Source organism: Heterodontus francisci, chromosome 48 (assembly GCF_036365525.1).
Source record: "Heterodontus francisci isolate sHetFra1 chromosome 48, sHetFra1.hap1, whole genome shotgun sequence".
Classification (NCBI taxonomy): Eukaryota; Metazoa; Chordata; class Chondrichthyes; order Heterodontiformes; family Heterodontidae; genus Heterodontus; species Heterodontus francisci.
The window spans coordinates 10834708-10855158 of NC_090418.1; the positions used below are offsets into that span (position 1 = coordinate 10834708).

Here is a 20451-nt window from a genome sequence, read left to right on the forward strand (position 1 = left end):
GATGGTTGAGTTGTTTGGTATCATGGGTGATTTTGTAATGAGGGGTTTGTTCCCAGTGCTGGTGTTAGTTGGAGTTGTCTGTTGCTCTGATACTTGGCAACAGTTTCGAGACCAGAGGTTTTCATGGAGAAGAGTAAAAGCCACCCCTGTGCCTCAGAGAGTCCCTCCAACTGGGCCTCCCTTTGGTTCCCATTTCCGTGTGTCTGAGGGTCGAAGTGTGTCTCCACTGCAGACTGTGACGGTGCAGTGTGGAGAGCAGAACCTGCTGGTCAGGGTCCAGATGGATTTATTTGGAACCAGGCACCTGATTAAAGCTGCTGACCTGACCCTGGGGACAGCAGGTTGTCGGCCGACCAGGATCTACTCTCAGAACCACACTGTCCTCTTTGACTATGGGCTCCATGAGTGTGGCAGCAGATTGCAGGTAATGTCTTTAACTTGTGTTATAAACTTGATGTAGATTGTTCCCCTCTTTTCATTTTAATACTTGACAAAGAGATGCCTGTTTTGTAAACATTAAACCTGATTCAATTGTCCTTTGTTTTATCAGGTCACCTGGTTAATCCAGTGTTGACTATCAACCCCATTGGTCTTATCCTTCACTTGGTTTTTCCAAGCTTTTCCTACTGTACGCTTTGTCTTGTGGGTTTTTAGATTGAATGTTAAAATCTGAATATTGAATTCAATCTCACTGACTTTTTGTGAATAAATTGTAGAATTAAATGTGATTTGAAGGGAGCCTCCTGGTGATTAGAATGCTTGGATTAAATGAAGGCAAACCTTCTGTTAATACTTCCAAATTACTGCCAGTTTGTGTTTCCTTTAACTGTTCAGTGAAGCTGTCCTTTTCATTGATTCACTTTGCTTTTGGTCAGTCCTTCATGCTTGCCTGTTCTCCTCACATTAACATCTGTGGTGGTAATGGCCAACTATTGGACAATCTACAGCACAGTGTGTAGAGCCTTGGAGACTGACCTCAGTTAATAAGATTGTGGCTGAAATTCCACACTAACTCCACTTTCCGACTCAGTCCCCATGTTGCTTGATTTACTTTAGCCCAAGAACTATTCTATTTTGAATGTACTCAACTGAGCACAACTTCCAGTGAGATTGGAAAGTCCAAAAAAAAATCTATGGCATGATTAGCCGACCTTGTTCTAGTCAAAGGAATAGCCTCTTGGTATTTACCCAGCAAACTCAGTTTGAGAACCTCCCTCATTCCTCTAAACTCATTAGCCAAACATTCTCTTCTTTCCTGATGTCTGTCTTTCAGATGGTTGGAGATTTCCTGGTCTACACCACCCACCTGAACCACACCCCCCAGTATCATGGATCTGTCATTGTGAGAACAAATGGAGCTGTCATTCCCATTGAGTGTTATTATTTTAGGTGAGAATATTTACTTGATTGTGGATATGATCTAGAGCTGGTTTTTATCAATTTGTCCTAAAATGACTCTCCTGTCCTTCCAGGAAGGGCAATGTGAGCAGTAACCCCATCAAGCCCACCTGGATCCCATTCAGCTCCACCAAGTCTGGAGAAGGGCATCTGTCATTCTCACTGCGCCTAATGAATGGTATGTGATGGGTGGATGGGGAGTGATTTCCTGTACTCACCCACTGGGAGTTGTACCCACTGTCTCCAACCCTTGTCCTCTTGTACTTCAGATGACTGGCTTACAGAGCGCACCTCGACTGTCTACTACCTGGGTGACCTCATTCACATTGAAGCCTCTGTTTCAATGACCAACCACATGCCCCTGAAGCTCTACATTGACCGCTGTGTAGCTACATTGAGCCCAGACAAGGATTCCACCCCGAGATACAGCATCATTGACTACAATGGGTAAGGAGCTCTCTGCTTTCTCCAGCTGCTCCCATCTCAATGGCTTCACTTGATTCACTTCATGTCCCTTTTTGAATCTTTCTCCAGTTGCCTCCTGGACAGCAAAGCTGAGGACTCCTTTTCAACCTTCGTGTTGCCAAGAGACGAGCGTGAGCTGGACAAGCTCCGGTTTGACCTGGATGCTTTCCGCTTCTTTGGAGATGAACGTTCCTTGGTAAGAGGAATATGGTTCATTCATTGGGTTTTTCATGTTGGGAGGGAGTCACTAAATAATTTGTGTTGAAATTTATCCCACAGATTTTCATCACCTGTCACCTGAAAGTTGCTGCAGTGGATCGGAGAGATTCCATGAACAAAGCTTGTACTTTCCAAAAGATGCAGAATGTGTAAGTTTGTTTTTCTTCACACGCATGTATGAAAGGTGATGGACAACCTGGTTGATCAACTGTTTCTTATTTAGCTGGACCCCATTGAAGCAATCCAACAATGACATTTGTGCCTGTTGCCATGTGGGTAACTGTGGTGCCACAAGGGAGTTCCGATTTCCTTCCAGAGGAAGGAGGGATCTTGTACCTGAAGCTGGTAGGACATTGATCCTCTAGATGTGGGAGGTCTCCCTTTACCCCCTCTAACTGGCATGTTTGATATTGCAGAGAGTGAAGCTGGATTGAAGTGGGAGGGTGAGGCCTCACTTGGACCCCTGGTCATTCTGGATACTGAGGTAACTGACCTGGCAACGGAGTCCTTGAATGAGGTTGAGCGAAGGCTGCAGGAGAGATCTCCAGGTGGTGAGTTGGCTGACTGCTAGTTTCCATTTTCCCTCAGTGTTTCCTTCACTAACCATTGGTTTCTCATTGCTTTGTAGGTGTGGAGTCTGAGGTGGTCCTGATTGTGGCCCTGACTGTGACAGCTGTCTGTCTGATCTCTGCTTCATTGATAGCCTTGTTCCTGTACAGGAAACACAAGCAAACTCCATTCAATCAATTATGAAATGATCAATAAAGCAGTATCTTGTGTGCAAGAGCTCATTTGTCACTTTATCTTATGTGGCTGCAGACTGGGTTTTTAAATAAGTATCTCTCAGCAGCCCCCCTCTGTTCCCTGTTCGTTTAACGGAACCCAGTAACTAGTATCAAAATTACTGTCAATGCCTTACATCAGGACTGGGATGAATGTATCTATGGCAACTGTGCAACATTCACAGTACAATTCACTGACCTTTTTTAGGTGAATGCTGATTCACTGAATTAGGGCAAACTGATTCCTCCAAGCTGTTCCATTGGCTTTATATGGCTAGTGGTGACAGGTTTTCAAATTCCATAGACTAGTTGACCAAAAGTGAAGAATTGGGGTAGAAAGATTCCTAGTTTGAGGAGCTCTGTCTGATCTCTGAAGACTGAGGCTGACCTTGAGTAGATAAGTAATTTTCACTTGGATCTGCCATGAATATTGGGGCTTTGGAATTGTACAAGTTGGAGTTGATGTAATAGGTTGCTTTAGTGCAACGTCGTAACCAGGAAGCAAATCCACTGCACTCTGCTTTCCCTAATGTGTACAAATGCCCTGCTGCTATCCTAATGAGAATAGGGCAGTAAATGTAACTCATTCTAGTGGAATGACATGTCTAAATCATGCTTACAGCTGTACTCAGTCTGGGAATAAACCTGTTCCCATTACAGGCTGGATTTGACAGCAATCTGAACCACAAATGACCCTAGTTATAGCTGGCAGTGATCTTCAGTTCATCTTCCAGGACTACTTGTAGTAGGATTATAACTGATCCATTGGGTTTAGTATCTCAGTTGGCAGTGTGGAGTCAGACAGCATACTTGAAGCATTTCTTACTGAGACCCTTTGCTTTTTCATACTGCTGTAGATTCTATATTGCCTTATTAACCCTGCAATGTTACTGATGACTAGTGGTAGCTGGTACTATGCAGAGCCCTATCACAATTCAGTGTTTGGCTGCATCTTCCCTTGGGTGAACAATAGAGCCTGAACTTTACTGCAAACTGGTTGCAGTTCTCCTCTGGAGAGAGGAAGAGATGGAGCTGATAATTGGTGACTTGTTTCCCCTTCCCCTGAAGATACCATTTCCTGCTCTCTCCTTGAATCCTCTGCTCTTGCCTGGTTTTGGACTGAGCACAAGGTGACCTCCTTTTAATGGAGTCTCCAGGCACTAGTGGGAGTTTAGGCCTCAATGGAAGGCAATGCCACCTGGGTCAGTTGTACTATGACCCACGGGGGAAGAGTGAACTATAAATCCAGTTCCACCGGTCATAACATAACAAATTTCCCACTTAGTGCAAGACAATTAGATACTCTTCGGCCCCAGAAAATGGCACACCGACCAGGTTTCTTTAACAAATAAGCATTTTATTCTGAAACCAAGTCTTTACTAATCAAGTAAATCTGAGAAGTGAAAGCTCTATTTCCCTCATCCTCATGCACATACATTCAAAGAGCAGTGAACCAGGATTTTTGTTTCAGCTGTTTCATATGAAAGGAATTTAAGAAGTTCAACTGTCATGATCTGGAAGGAGGTTCTTTGGTTTGGTAAGGACTCCCAAACTCAAATAGTTAGATGCCACTCAAGTCTTTGCAGGTGAGGTTGATAAACTGCCTGATGGGTAGGTGTTCAAATGCCTTCAATGGGAGAAGGCTTCAGAGGTCTAGTATCAGGACTGCAGTAACATGTTTATTTATTTAGAGATACAGCATTGAAACAGGCCCTTTCGGCCCACCAAGTCTGTGGCAACCAACAACCACCCATTTATACTAACACTAGAGTAATCCCATATTCCCTACCACCTACTGACACTAGGGGCAATTTACAACAGCCAATTTACCTATCACCCACAAGTCTTTGGCTGTGGGAGGGAACCCATGCAGTCACAGGGAGAACTTGCAAACTCCTCACAGGCAGTACCCAGAATTGAACCTGGGTCCCCAGAACTGTGAGGCTGTGGTGCTAACCACTGTGGCACCCACTGATGTGTTTATTTGAAAAAAAAAGCAATATTTCTGGCCATTCAGGGTTCCTTTGAACAGTGCCACTTCATATAAGCTTTTCTTTTACAATAGCAAGGATTGTTTAATATAGATAATACTTTTCTGGGTCATCTTCTGATCTCCAGGCGGGTTAAAATCAAATTCCAAAAAGCTTGCTTTTGACCAAAATCACTGGCGTTTTAAAAAAAAACTTTCCAGAAGCAAGTCACATACCTAGTCTGAAATTCTGTCTTCTCAAAGGATAGCGGAGGACAAATCCCCTGCTGGTTTCCTTTAAAACTAACTGCATTCCAGTCCTTGTTACAAGTTCTGCTTCTGTTGGTCTTGTTTAATATTTCCAGATGTCTCTATGTCCAGTGAAATCCTTTACATTTTTTAAAAACTTAGAATCCTAAGTTTTAATACAAAAAAACATCCTTGTAACAGTAGCAAAAAAACAACGGAAGCATTACTTCCAAAGGAAATCTTGTACTGACTGAAAATAGCCCTTAGAGACCCCAAGTATGAAGATAGGGGTTAAAATGACTATGTTCCAGGTTTAAAACTTAGTTCCTCTCTCACCAGTGCACTTATCACTCAAGAACATGAATATTTGGTGACAGTAGTGACGTTGGAAGCTCACTGGCTGGATATGGGTCCTGCAGGTGGGTTGATTCACACCCCTCCTCCTAACCCCCTCCAGGTGATCTGTGCCCATCCTGAATGCTGTTTATTTTGCCTCCTTATATGATGCTGTTTGCCAACTGGAAATCTAATTTTCAAGCTGCAGCAATAACTGCCAGAAATGGTCAAATGAAAATATAACTAAAACAAAACCTGGTCATTTTCTGGCTCCACTAAATAAACCCAGCTTCCACAGTAACTAGAGTATAGGTTACCATGATAAAACCTCCCGTGATGTTAGACGACAGAGCATTTTCAAAGCACTGAACAAACTCTCCCTATCACATCTGTCCCTGACTCCAGCTGTACGATGGTCTGAGCTGCGAGGCTAATTTGTTATGTTGAAGTAAGTTTGAACTGTTTCTCTGAGTGATCCCAGTCTGAGGGTTGTCATTTAATAGACTCTTGTTGCTTCTCCCACTGCTCTGGGTATTAATTGCTCCATTGTGGGCTATCTCCCTAGTTACTGCATTGCCCAAAAGCAACCGTCCATTATAATGTCATCAACTCCAAGTTACAGACAATTCCTAGGCCCCAATATTCACGAGAGGTCCTAGTGTACGTTACAACAGTACAGCGGAATGAAATTCTATATAAATGTTTAAATTAAATAAAACTTATCACCCTCCTAATGTCACTCCTGATATTATTGGCAAAGCCTCTGTAACCAAAAGAGTGATAGAGATGGTCAGACAAAACCAACTAATTGTATTCACACTGAAGATCATCATCACAAATTGACTCTATTCAGATCTGAAGAACATAAACCTTCACAAGACAAGTGTTGGGCACAACCCAGAATGTTTCTTCAAAGTATATCCTGGGGGGAGGGGGAAGGGGGGAGAGAAATAAAAGTTTCCGACTTGATGTGAGTGCAGGTGCATTGATGAATAAACCGTTGCTGTTCTGTGTAATGGTTTTCCAGGGTGGCAGGGCTGAACTGGTGTAACAGTGTCAGCAGAGAATAGGGAAATGGACCCAAAAAGGAGCTCTCCGATTCCACTCAAGCTGTGCTGGACCTCGCTTGGAGATGTTTGATTCTGTCTTGGGAAACAAAGAGCAAATACATATTAGTGATAAATGTGTTGGAGGATTGATGAAAACATGTCCACTCAGAGTGAGAGTTCACTTAAGTTTATTAGTATAAATTTTATTCACATTGAGGTGAGGGACCACAGTGCTGGAGAATGGGATATGTTCCTTGAAACTGGAGTGTCAGAATGAACCACTCGCAGGACAGGGACAGCACAGGGTTAGATACAGAGTAAAGTTCCCTCTACACTGTCCCCATCAAACACTCCCAGGACAGGTACAGTACGAAAAAAATAAAAAAATGGGGTTAGATACAGAGTAAAGCTCCCTCCACACTGTCCCCATCAAACACTCCCAGGACAGGGACAGTACGAAAAAAAGTAAAAAATGGGGTTAGATACAGAGTAAAGCTCCCTCCACACTGTCCCCATCAAACACTCCCAGGACAGGTACAGCACGGGGGTTAGATACAGAGTAAAGCTCCCTCGACACTGTCCCCCATCAAAAAAAAATGGGGGTTAGATACAGAGTAAAGCTCCCTCGACACTGTCCCCAATCAAAAAAAAACGGGGTTAGATACAGAGTAAAGCTCCCTCTACACTGTCCCATCAAACACTCCCAGGACAGGGATGACACGGGGATTAGATACAGAGCAAATGTCAATCTATCTCTGCCACCCTCACTCTCCCCATCTCCCACTACAAATAAAAAGAAAAAGAAAAGAAAAAAATGGTGTTAGATACAGAGTAAAACTCTCTCTACACTATCCCATCAAACACTCCCAGGACAGGTCCAGCAAAAAAAAAAAAACGGGGGTTAGATACAGGGTAAAGCTCCCTCTACACTGTCCCCATCAAACACTCCCAGGATAGTTACAGCACGGGGGTTAGATTCAACAAAGGCCACCTAAAAGAAAAAGAAAAAACGGGGGTTAGATACAGAGTAAAGCTCCCTCAAAAACAAAGACAAATACAGGTTTTTTTTTATTCATTCATGGGACGTGGGCTTCACTGGCCAGGCCAGCATTTATTGCCCATCCCTAATTGCCCTTGAAGAGGCGGTGGTGAGCTGCCTTCTTGAACCGCTGCAGTCCATGTGGGGGAGGTATACCCACAATGTTGTTAGGAAGGGAGTTCCAGGATTTTGACCCAGCGACAGTGAAGGAACGGTGATATAGTTCCAAGTTAGGATGGTGTGTGACTTGGAGGGGAACTTGCAGGTGGTGGTGTTCCCATGCATTTTCTGCCCTTGTCCTTCTAGGTGGTAGAGGTCGCGGGTTTGGAAGGTGCTGTCGAAGGAGCCTTGGTGCATTGCTGCAGTGCATCTTGTAGATGGTACACACTGCTGCCACTGTGCGTCAGTGGTGGAGGGAGTGAATGCTTGTAGATGGGGTGCCAGTCAAGCGGGCTGCTTTGGCCTGGATGGTGTCTTGAGTGTTGTTGGAGCTGCACCCATCCAGGCAAGTGGAGAGTATTCCATCACACTCCTGACTTGTGCCTTGTCGATGGTAGACAGGCTTTGGGGAGTCAGGAGGTGATTTACTCGCCTCAGGATTCCATGCCTCTGACCTGCTCTTGTAGCTATGGTATTTATATGGCTCCTCTAGTTCAGTTTCTGGTCAATGGTAGTCCCTAGGATGTTGATAGTGGGGGATTCAGCGATGGTAATGCCATTGAATGTCAAGGGGAGATGGTTAGATTCTCTCTTGTTGGAGATGCTCATTGCCTGGTACTTGGGTGGCGCGACATAGGTTAGATATAGACTGTAAATACTACACTGTGTGAAGCTTCGGTGATCTGTGGGAAATCTGGGGCATATCCAATTGGAATGATCAAGTTGCATCCCGTATATTACTCTTTAAGGGAACTGTTCCTCAACTTTGGCTCAGCTCCAGGCCCAGGCTCCTGATTTTCGGCCTTTCGGTACAGAGCGGGATCAGACAAACCAACAGAACGTCTCGTGACTCTGCTCTGGGCTGTGCAAAAGCAGCGATCCACATTCTCAGGATGGGCAGGGACAGCTAGGGTTGGGAATGTGGTGTCGCTCGGGCTCGTTGCCTCTCCTTTGCGGTCCTGGCTGTGCTTTGGTGTCCCATTGAGAGGGACAATGCGGTGCCCACTCGTACACTCGAGGCCTCCTGCCACCAGTGAACTCCTCAGGGAATGGAGACTCTCGCTGACACTAGTAATACTGATATACCATCTATCCCTGCACTTGTCCCTTAGCCCTGAACTTGTATCTGTATCTTCCCTGATTCTATTATCTATCAAGTCCAAGCCCAAGAATCACCTGCAGTAGCTTCTCTCCCCAGTCCAGAACCATTACCTCTAGTGTGTCCTCAGAATCTATCCTTGGCCCCTTTTATTTCTTATCTGTATGCTCCCCTGGTGACATCTGAAAACAGTCCGTTTCCACACATATGCTGAATACACCCAGCTCTACCTCATTACCACTCAGCCCCTCCGCTATCTCTAAATTATCCGACTGCTTATCTGACACACAGGGCTGCATGAGTAGATAGTTCCCCCAACTAAATATCAGAGGAACCAATGCCATTGTCAGTCCCGGCCCCAAACTCCGTTACCTAGACAACGACTCCATCTCGCTCCCTGGCAACTGAGGCTGAACTTCACTTACAATGAAATCTACTAGAAAACATTGATTTCTTCCTTGTACAAAGTGTCTTCAGACCAGAGTCAGAGAACTTCTGTCAAGTCCACCCAATTTTAACCCCATTAGTTTTTGATCAATTGTCCCCCAACTGGAAAGTTCAACTAAAACCTTTTGGGACTCAATGGCCACATGGAGTAACTTGGGAACCAGAGTCGGCTCCTCCGATCGGCCTATTCAGTTCAACAAGCAACGATCTGCACCTTAATGCCATCTGTTAGATATGGTAATGGTACTCAATGTGATAAAAGTATTAACACCATGTAGTTAACACCCTGGGGAAGGTTGCAAAGCAGGAAGAACAGGTTAAGCGTCCCAATTTCATATCCCAGAAAACCCATACGGTTTTCGAGGGGGGAAAAGACAGGCATGTGAAATTGAGATTACACTCAGATCAGTTATGATTGTATTGAATGGCTGGAGGGGAACCTACTCCTGCTCTTAACTCATACGTTAAGAGACTGAGATTTGTCCTACCTTGGGACTAACTGTTCTAGATTCCCCTCACTGGAATCACTCAAATTAAGTTCAGGCCCCCTTGTTCTCAATTCCCTATACCTACCCTTATCCAGGGTGTACTAGCTAGATGGATAAAGAACTGGCTGGGCAACAGGAGACAGAGAGCAGCAGTGGAAGGGAGTTTCTCAAAACGGAGACGTGTGACCAGTGGTGTTCCACAGGGATCTGTGCTGGGACCACTGTTGTTTGTGATATACATAAATGATTTGGAGGAAAGTATAGGTGGTCTGATTAGCAAGTTTGCAGACGACACTAAGATTGGTGGAGTAGCAGATAGTGAAGGGGACGGTCAGAGAATACAGCAGAATACAGATAGATTGGAGAGTTGGGCAGAGAAATGGCAGATGGAGTTCAACCCAGGCAAATGCGAGGTGATGCATTTTGGAAGATCCAATTCAAGAGTGAATTACACAGTAAATGGAAATGTCCTGGGGAAAATTGATGTACAGAGAGATTTGGGTGTTCAGGTCCATTGTTCCCTGAAGGTGGCAACGCAGGTCAATAGAGTGGTCAAGAAGGCATACGGCATGCTTTCCTTCATCGGACAGGGTATTGAGTACAAGGGTTGGCAGGTCATGTTACAGTTGTATAAGACTTTGGTTCGGCCACATTTGGAATACTGCGTGCAGTTCTGGTCGCCACATTACCAAAAGGATGTAGATGCTTTGGAGAGGGTGCAGAGGAGGCTCACCAGGATGTTGCCTGGTATGGAGGGCGCTAGCTATGCAGAGAGGTCGAGATTAGGATTATTTTCATTAGAAAGACGGAGGTTGAGGGGGGAACCTGATTGAGGTGTACAAAATCATGAGAGGTATAGACAGGGTGGATAGCAAGAAGCTTTTTCCCCCCGGAGTGGGGGGAATTCAGTTACTAGGGGTCACGATTTCAAAGTGAGGGGAAAGGTTTAGGGGGGATATGCGTGGAAAGTTCTTTACGCAGAGGGTGGTAGGTGCCTGGAATACATTGCCAGTGGAGGTGGTAGATGCGGGCACGATAGCGTCTTTTAAGATGTATCTAGACAGATACATGAATGGGCAGGAAGTAAAGAGATACAGACCCTTAGAAAATAGGCAACATGTTTAGATAGAGGATATGGATCGGTGCAGGCTTGGAGGGCCAAAGGGCCTGTTCCTGTGCTGTAATTTTCTTTGTTCAAATCCTTCTGACATGAAACACCTTGAGCAGATTACCCCTCAAACCTCCATTGAGGACATGTGACTTTAATTTAAGCCCCAGTGTGGTTAAATCAGATTGAACCTCAAATCAAATTTACACTTAATGTTCCATGCTCAAAAATTCAAATCCAGTTGACCAATATTCTTCAAAACTGAAGGCCTTTACCATCCCTCCCAGAGGGACCAACATTCCATTATCTCGGATCACTAAAGTCTTTGCTCCTTTACTAGAACGAACTACTTGTTTTTGTCTCGGCTCCTGCCTGTGTCTAAAGTCTGTCACTTCCTGCATGGATCATCTGCCATAGTTTTGTTCATTACCTCAATGGGCCTTTGTAGCTTCCTGCTTCCACCTGCAAACTAGCAAACAAGACAGAAGCTCAGGCACCAGATTAGATTCTGCCAGTCAGGTGATATGCTTGCGATGCCCACCCACCCTCTATTTGAAGATAGACTGTCCACTGGAAGGCCATATCGTTAGAAATGGCATTTGTGAGCTCAAAGTTCAGAGTTTAGTCCCATATACTTCAGCCAAGATGGCTCCCACAGCTATTAAATCTGAAATCTGTTGCTCCCACAATAACCTTCACTTAGTTAACTGGCCAAATAAAAATTGGTAATTAAGTCACATTAAAAAGTGTGCCTACATAAATCAAATATGTATAATGACAGATCCTCTACTGCCCATTGGTTGCAGCAAACCTTAAAGACCCAAAAGAAGAATGTGCACTCTCCGGGGTGGGGGGGGGGGGTGAGCATAGACATGGAACAGAAAGCAGCAACTAGAGTAAACCCCAACTGGCCAAATCTAATAGCAGTTCCACAAGAAGATTCAGACCTGTTCACATCCCTCCTCGACAGGAGGAGGAATAAAGGAGTCTGGCATTGAAATGCAGTTAGCAATTGAAGAACAACCCCTTCAAATACAAGTTAACTTTTTAAAACTCTGCCAGTAGGTGATTCACGAGGTGTAGTTCTGGGCTTAGGTTAATTGTAGTCATTAGATCTATGGACCCATTTAACTAACAGGCTCCAGTGGCCAATGAATTAACAGACAAGATACAAGTAATCTGTTTATTGATGATTTGATAACTAGTTGATCAGAGTTTGCTTGTGTTTCCTGTACAGGAACAAGGCGATCAATAAAGCAGAGATCAAACAGACAGCTGTCACAGTCAGGGCCACAATCAGGACCACCTCAGACTCCACACCTCCAAAAGCAATGAGAAACCAATGGTTAGTGAAGGAAACACTGAGGGGAAAATGGAAACTAGCAGTCAGCCAACTCACCACCTGGAGACCTCTCCTGCAGCCTTCGCTCAACCTCATTCAAGGACTCCGTTGCCAGGTCAGTTACCTCAGTATCCAGAATGACCAGGGGTCCAAGTGAGGCCTCACCCTCCCACTTCAATCCAGCTTCACTCTCTGCAATATCAAACATGCCAGTTAGAGGGGGTAAAGGGAGACCTCCCACATCTAGAGGATCAAAGTCCTACCAGCTTCCAGTACAAGATCCCTCCTTCCTCTGGAAGGAAATAGGAACTCCCTTGTGGCACCACAGTTACCCACATGGCAACAGGCACAAATGTCATTGTTGGATTCCTCCAATGGGGTCCAGCTAAACAAGAGAAACAGTTGATCAACCAGGTTGTCCATCACATTCCCATACAACACACCCCTGAAGGAGGGAAAGGGAACTTACACATTCTGCATCTTCTGGAAAGTACAAGCTTTGTTCATGGAATCTCTCCGATCCACTGGAGCAACTTTCAGGTGACAGGTGATGAAAATCTGGGAGAGAGAGAGACATTGCAACACAATTTAGTGACTCCCTCCCAACATGGAGACCCCAATGATCAACTTCCTCTTACCAAGGAACGGTCATCTCCAAAGAAGCGGAAAGCATCCAGGTCAAACCGGAGCTTGTCCAGCTCACGCTCGTCTCTTGGCAACACGAAGGTTGAAAAGGAGTCCTCAGCTTTGCTGTCCAGGAGGCAACTGGAGAAAGATTTTAAAAAAGGGACATGAAGTGAATCAAGTGAAGCCATTGAGATGGGAGCAGCTGGAGAAAGCAGAGAGCTCCTTACCCATTGTAGTCAATGATGCTGTATCTCGGGGTGGAATCCTTGTCTGGGCTCAATGTAGCTACACAGCGGTCAATGTAGAGCTTCAGGGGCATGTGGTTGGTCATTGAAACAGAGGCCTCAATGTGAATGAGGTCACCCAGGTAGTAGACAGTCGAGGTGCGCTCTGTAAGCCAGTCGTCTGAAGTACAAGAGGACAAGGGTTAGAGACAGTGGGTACAACTCCCAGTGGGTGAGTACAGGAAATCACTCCCCATCCACCCATCACATACCATTCATTAGGCGCAGTGAGAATGACAGATGCCCTTCTCCAGACTTGGTGGAGCTGAATGGGATCCAGGTGGGCTTGATGAGGTTACTGCTCACATTGCCCTTCCTGGAAGGACAGGGGAGTCATTTTGGGACAAATTGAGAAAAAAATACAGCTCTAGATCATATCTACAATCAGGTAAATATTCTCACCTAAAATAATGACACTCAATGGGAATGACAGCTCCATTTGTTCTCACAATGACAGATCCATGATACTGGGGGGTGTGGTTCAGGTGGGTGGTGTAGACCAGGAAATCTCCAACCATCTGAAAGACATCAGCTAAAAGGAATGACAAGCTGGTCTGAAATGGAGACCATTATGCTAAGAGTTCAGAAAGAAATTGAGATTGCATTTCTACTGGGAATGAAAAGCTAGATGCTGGGAAACCATTTCCTGCAGCGGGAGAGTCTAGATTTTAGGATCACAGTCAGGCAAAGGGACAGCCATTTAAGTCAGAGCAAAGAAATATCTTCAGCATTGTAAACAAATTGTGTTTCTCCAACCAAGTGGGATATTCTACTTGATATATTCAAGACAGGCAAGATTTTGGGTACAAGAGGAATCAACACAAGGGATTGGGTAGAAAGGACAGTAAAATGTAGAAATTTAGCCATGGTGTCACTGAACAGCCAAACAGGCCCCAGTGGCCAGAGATCTCCATTCATGGGCTTATGTCTAGTCTCATGAAAGAAAAGCAATTGTCAGCAAGAAAGCGAGATGTGACAATTTAACCAATAACAAAAAGCCACAAGCTGGTAGTAATTTGGCCAGACAGATTTCATTTAATCCACAACCCCATATGTTCCAATTACAGGGGAAGTAGGAAATGTAGAGTTTCCCTTTCATATACTACAGCTCAATTTTTAGTCCCATTTCATCTTAAACCCAACTTCATTAGGTAAAACTGAAACTTCAAACTCAAAATGCAATCTCAATGACCCAAATGAGTAATAAAGCTGAACATTTACAGTTTACAGAAAGATAGGTCAGGAGGAATACCAATTAAAGTTAAAGACCAACAGTGTTAACAATCAACATTGGGGAGTGCAGGAAACACCAGATGAAGCAAGGTCCAGTGTAGAATTGAAAACTAGCTTGAGGTTTTATAAAGTAGGAAAATGGCATTGAACAGATTTCAACAAGTATTGGAATGAAGAATGAGGAACAAGCAACACCAAGCTTAGAACAGGAGTCAACATTACCTGCAAACTGCTGCCACACTCATGGAGCCCATAGTCAAAGAGGACAGTGTGATTCTGAGAGTAGATCCTGGTCGGCCGACAACCTGCTGTCCCCAGGGTCAGGTCAGCAGCTTTAATCAGGTGCCTGGTTCCAAATAAATCCATCTGGACCCTGACCAGCAGGTTCTGCTCTCCACACTGCACCGTCACAGTCTGCAGTGGAGACACACTTCGACCCTCAGACACACGGAAATGGGAACCAAAGGGAGACCCAGTTGGAGGGACTCTCTGAGGCACAGGGGTGGCTTTTACTATTGTCCATGGAAACCTCTGGTCTCGAAACTGTTGCCAAGTATCAGAGCAACAGACAATTCCAACTAACACCAGCACTGGGAACAAACCCCTCATTACAAAATCCCCCATGATACCAAACAACTCAACCATCCCTTCACCCACCAACCAGCTCCTTTTATACACACAACCTGCAGTCACCTGACACCAATGATCCCAGAAGCAGCAACATTGAGCCAATTAACCAGCCCCAATCTCCACAATTTACACCCAATGACAGAACCCATGGATTTATTGGCAGGAGGGCCTATTTTATTTGGACCAATAGGAGTGGCTCTGAGTTGGCCCAGTGTCACCTGACAGATGTCAGCTCCAAACTTGCTCATGTTGAAGGGAACCATTAATACAATACGATAATATGCTTTGTTCATTGATCTATGAGGATGACAGGGGTTATCCCCAGTTTTATCAACAGAGGAACGAATGTACACCTGCCCCCCTCTTCAAAGGACACAGCTAACATTTTCCAGTGCTCACTGGATACAGGTGTGGTGCTGGAGAATGGGAGAATTTCTTACACTGTACCTCTGTTTAAAAAGGGAGCGAGGGACAGACTGAATAATTACAGGCCAGTCAGTCTAACCTCAGTAGTGGGCAAACTATTGGAATCTATTTAGAGAGACAAGATAAACTGTCACTTAGAAAGGCACAGAATAATCAAGGATAGTCAGCATAGATTACTTGAATTTTATGAAGAAGCAACAAGGAAGATAGATGAGGGTCGTGCAGTTGATGTGGTCTACATGGATTTTAGCAAGGTTTTTGACAAGGTCCCATATGGCAGACTGGTTACAAAAATAAAATCCCCTGGGATCCAGCGAAACATAACAAGATAGATCCAAAATTGGCTCAGTGGCAGAAAACAAAGGTTAATTGTTGACAGGTATTTTTGCGACTGGAGGGTTGTGGCGTTCTGCAGGGCTCAGTACTGGGTCCCCTGTTTTTTGTGGCATATATTAACGATTTGGATGTAAATGTAGGGGGTATTAGAGGCCTGCTGAGGTTGGGAGAAAAGAACCCGACCCGAACCTGACCGAACCACCGCGGACTCGAGCCCGACCTGGCCAAAGTCCCTCCGATTTTGCCCCGAGCCCGACCCGACCCGACCCGACCCGACCCAAACCCACCCCGACTCGACTCGACCCGACTATCCCTTTACTCACCTTCGGACATGGAATCTCCGCTAAGCTGCAGCGCATGCGCGATGACGTCATTGTGACATCACTCGCTCACTACGCAGACTCAGCTTTGTCCCGGACTCCCAGCTCAGGTAAGTTTTTTAAATTTCAATACTGATGGGCAGAGCACCTACCGTGTATGTCCTGCCCGACACGACCCAACCCGGACTTCACTTGAAGATGGATCCGGACCAGAATCCGACACGTGTCGCCGGATCCCGTCGGTTTCGGGTCGGGTAGCAGGCCTCGAGGGGGCATGATGAAGAAGTTTGCAGATGACACAAAGATTGGCCATGTGTTAGATAGCGAGGAGGATAGCTTAGGCTGCAGGAAGATATTGATGGTCTGGTCAGATGGGCAGAAAAGCGGCAAATGGAATTCAACTTGGAGAAGTGTGAGGTGATGCATTTGAGGAGGTCAAACAAGTCAAAGGAACACACGAATAGTGGGAAAATACTGAGGAGTGTAGAGGAAATGTGGGACCTTTGAGTGAATGTCCACAGATCCCTGAATGTAGCAGGACAGGTCGATAAGGTGATGAAAAAGGCATATGGAATCCTTTCCTTTATTCGCCGAAGTATAGAATATAAGAGCAGGGAGGTTATGCTGGAACTGTATAACTCATTGGTTAGGCCACAACATGAGTACTGTGATGGTATATCAGTATTACTAGTGTCAGTGAGACTCTCCATTCCCTGAGGAGTTCACTGGTGGCAGGAGGCCTCGAGTGTATGAGTGGGCACCGCAATGCCCCTCTCTATGGGACACCAAAGCACAGCCAGGACAGCAAAGGAGAGGCAACGTGCTCGAGCGACACCAACCCCTTCCCAACCCCAGCTGTCCCTGAGAATGTGGATCGCTGCTTCTGCACGGCCCAGAGCAGAGTCACGAGACCTTCTGCCGGTTTGTCTAACCCTAAGGTACCGAAAGGCCGAAAATCAGGAGCCTGGGCCTGGAGCTGAGCCAAAGTTGAGGAACAGTTCCCTTAAAGAGTAATATACGGGATGCAACTTGATCATTCCAATTGGATATGCCCCAGATTTCCCACAGATCACCGAAGCTTCACACAATGTAGCATTTACAGTCGATATCTAACTAGTATTTTTCTTTGCTTTTGAGGGAGCTTTACTCTGTATCTAACCCCGTGCTGTACCTGCCCTGGGAGTGTTTGATGTGGACAGTGTAGAGGGAGCTTTACTCTGTATCTAACCCCGTTTTTTTTTTGTTTTTTTTCTTTTTTATCTAACCCCGTGCTGTACCTGTCCTGGGAGTGATTGATGGGGACAGTGTAGAGGGAGCTTTACTCTGCATCTAACCCCGTTTTTTTTGTTTTTTTTTTGGGAGCTTCACTCTGTATCTAACCCCGTTTTTTTTTTTCTTTTTTATCTAACCCCGTGCTGTACCTGCCCTGGGAGTGTTTGATGTGGACAGTGTAGAGGAAGCTTTACTCTGTATCTAACCCCGTGCTGTACCTGTCCTGGGAGTGGTTCATTCTGACACTCCAGTTTCAAGAAACATATCCCATTCTCCAGCACTGTGGTCCTTCACCTCAATGTGAATAAAATTTATACTAATAAGCATAAGTAAACTCTCACTCTGAGTGGACTTGTTTTAATGACTCTTCCAACATATTTATCACTAATATGTATTTGCTCTTTGTTTCCCAGGACAGAATCAAACATCTCCAAGCGAGGTCCAGCACAGCTTGAGTGGAATCGGAGAGCTCCTTTTTGGGTCCATTTCCCTATTCTCTGCTGACACTGTTACACCAGTTCAGCCCTGCCACCCTGGAAAACCATTACACAGAACAGCAACGGTTTATTCATCAATGCACCTGCACTCACATCAAGTCGGAAACTTTTATATCCCCCCCCCTCCCCCCAGGATATACTTTGAAGAAACATTCTGGGTTGTGCCCAACACTTGTCTTGTGAAGGTTTATGTTCTTCAGATCTGAATAGAGTCAATTTGTGATGATGATCTTCAGTGTGAATACAATTAATTGGTTTTGTCTGACCATCTCTATCACTCTTTTGGTTACAGAGGCTTTGCCAATAATATCAGGAGTGAGATTATCAAATAGCATCATGTACTGGGAGCAGAGTTCCCAATGGTGGGAGCCGATGAAATGTTTTATTACCTGCACCCCCTTTCCCCACCCCCTGCTTCCACCCCCCCCAGCTCACCCCCTTCCCCCCACCCCTTGCACCCCCTTCTCAGCTCCCCCCTCGCACCATCTTCCACTCGCACCCTGTTCCTCTGCACCCCCTCACCTACCCCCCTGAAGCCGCCTTCCCAGCTCCTCCTCACACCCCCTTCCCTCCACCCCTCCCACTCCCTTTCCCCCCACCTCCTCCCACCGGCATCCAACTACCCCTGAGCAAGGACCCTAAAAACCCCACTGCCTTGTGAGCATCTCGGGAGAGACCAAGGTTAAGGGAGTAAACCCTAACAGAAAATCCGGAGCAGAATCCTGAAGGCGGTCATATGTCACCTTTGGCATGTTTCGGTGGTTCCTGCAGCCATACCGGTGCCAAACGTCGTGCTCTGCCCTCCTTTGGACCCCACGAGGAAGGCCGAGTAGGGGGTTTGACGCTTGGGCAACTCACAAACCCCATACATCCACCCAGGCATGCACCATGGAGCGGTCACTCCATAGTCACCTCACAGCGACCAAAACAACACGGAAGGCAGCAGTTACGGGTTATAATTCCAGCTCAATTAGAGTAGAGATTGGGAGCCATGGGTTTCCTTTGTTGGTGGGAGAGGTCATCGCATCTCACTGGACAGCTACCACCCGCCTCAAACCGGGCAGCCCCCGGTCAGTAAAGTTCTGTCCCGCCACAGTCCACCTGCTTCAATGGGTGCTTGGAGCTCAGGGTCTAAGCCTGACGAGTGGACTGTAACACCGCGCCAAACAGCACGGCAAAAAAAGGAAAGAAGGTACCAGCCCTTTGTTTTGCAAGATGGAACGTCAGAACTATGTGTCCTGGCCTGTCGGAAGACCTTGCACAAATCAACAATTCTCGGAAGACTGCCATCATTAACAACGAGCTCAGTAGACTCAATGTGGACATTGCAGCACTTCAGGAGACACGCCTCCCTGCGAGCGGATTTCTAAGAGAGCAAGACTACACCTTCTACTGGGAGGGTAGGGATCCTGAAGAACCAAGACTGCATGGAGAGGGCTTCGCCATCAGAAACTCTTTGCTCAGCATGATAGAGCCACCTTCAAATGGCTCGGAACGCATACTGTCCATCCGACTGCTCACCGCCTCTGGTCCAGTGCACCTACTCAGCATCTCTGCTCCCCACCTGAAGCTAAAGACCAGTTCAACGAGGAACTCCATAATATCATTAGTAGCAACCCCAACACCGAACATCTGTTCCTGCTGGGGGACTTTAATGCCAGGGTTGGGGCCGACCATGACTCATGGCCCTCCTGCCTTGGGCGCTATTGGAAGGATGAATGAGAATGAACAGAGACTGCTTGAGTTGTGTACCTATCACGAACTCTGCATCACCAACTTGTTCTTTCACACTAAACCCTGTCACCAGGTTTCTTGGACGCACCCAAGATCACATCGTTGGCACCAGCTGGACCTCATCGTCACAAGGCAAGCCTCCTTAAACAGCGTTCAAATCACACGCAGCTTCCACAGTGCGGACTGCGACACCGACCACTACCTGGTGTGCAGCAAGATTAGCCTCAAACCAAAGAAGCTGCATCACTCCAAGCAGAAGGGCCGCCCGCACATCAACACGAGCAGAATTTCTTATCCACAGCTGTTACATAAGTTTCGAAATTCACTTGAAAAAGCCCTTCAAAACACTCCCACAGGGGTTGCAGAGACCAAGTGGGCCCACATCAGAGACGCCAACTATGACTCAGCAATGACCACCTATGGCAAACGTGTGAAGCAGAATGCAGACTGATTTCAATCTCACTTCGAAGTGCTGGAACCTGTCATAGCCGCTAAGCGCATTGCACTGTTGAACTACAAGAAAGCCCCCAGCGAGTTAACATCCGCAGCACTGAAAGCAGCCAGAAGCTCTGCACAAAGAACAGCTAGGCGCTGCGCAAACGACTACTGGCATCACCAATGCAGTCATAATCAGCTGGCCTCAGACACCGGAAACATCAGAGGAATGTATGATGGCATTACGAGAGCTTTTGGGCAAACCATCAAGAAGATTGCACCCCTCAAATCTAAATCAGGGGACATAATCACTGACCAACACAAGCAAATGGACCGCTGGGTGGAGCACTACCTAGAACTGTACTCCAGGGAGAACGTTGTCACTGAGACTGCCCTCAATGCAGCCCAGCCTCTACCAGTCATGGATGAGCTGGACGTACAGCCAACAAAATCGGAACTCAGTGATGCCATTGATTCTCTCGCCAGCGGAAAAGCCCCTGGGATGGAC

General features: G+C 46.0%; 2 protein-coding genes across 2 annotated transcripts; one reads left to right on the plus strand and one right to left on the minus strand.

Moving 5' to 3' along the window:
- The first annotated feature begins 22 nt into the window (after positions 1-22).
- On the plus strand, positions 23-2835 carry LOC137357445 (zona pellucida sperm-binding protein 3-like). Its single transcript, XM_068023788.1, has 9 exons — positions 23-424; positions 1274-1389; positions 1473-1576; positions 1668-1845; positions 1933-2059; positions 2143-2231; positions 2306-2427; positions 2499-2633; positions 2711-2835. The coding sequence occupies exons 1-9, from the start codon at positions 23-25 to the stop codon at positions 2833-2835; spliced, it is 1398 nt and encodes a 465-aa protein (XP_067879889.1).
- A 9173-nt stretch (positions 2836-12008) lies between these two features.
- LOC137357446 (zona pellucida sperm-binding protein 3-like) lies at positions 12009-16318 on the minus strand. Its single transcript, XM_068023790.1, has 11 exons — positions 16158-16318; positions 15142-15220; positions 14516-14836; positions 13463-13578; positions 13273-13376; positions 13004-13181; positions 12788-12914; positions 12619-12707; positions 12426-12534; positions 12207-12339; positions 12009-12127 (listed from the first exon to the last, which is right to left on the minus strand). Exons 1-11 carry the CDS (start codon positions 16316-16318, stop codon positions 12009-12011), a joined length of 1536 nt encoding a protein of 511 aa, XP_067879891.1.
- Positions 16319-20451: the final 4133 nt, after the last annotated feature.

Coding starts and splice junctions, on each gene's coding strand:
- LOC137357445 (XM_068023788.1), top strand. CDS start 23: ATGGGTGATTTTGTAATGAGGGGTTTGTTCCCAGTGCTGGTGTTAGTT. Junction 1,390..1,472: donor ATTGAGTGTTATTATTTTAG/GTGAGAATATTT, acceptor CTGTCCTTCCAG/GAAGGGCAATGTGAGCAGTA. Junction 2,634..2,710: donor GCAGGAGAGATCTCCAGGTG/GTGAGTTGGCTG, acceptor ATTGCTTTGTAG/GTGTGGAGTCTGAGGTGGTC.
- LOC137357446 (XM_068023790.1), bottom strand. CDS start 16,318: ATGGCCAATCTTTGTGTCATCTGCAAACTTCTTCATCATGCCCCCTCG. Junction 13,579..14,515: donor AGTGTGGCAGCAGTTTGCAG/GTAATGTTGACT, acceptor GATGTCTTTCAG/ATGGTTGGAGATTTCCTGGT. Junction 12,340..12,425: donor CCAGAGGAAGGAGGGATCTT/GTACTGGAAGCT, acceptor GATATTGCAGAG/AGTGAAGCTGGATTGAAGTG.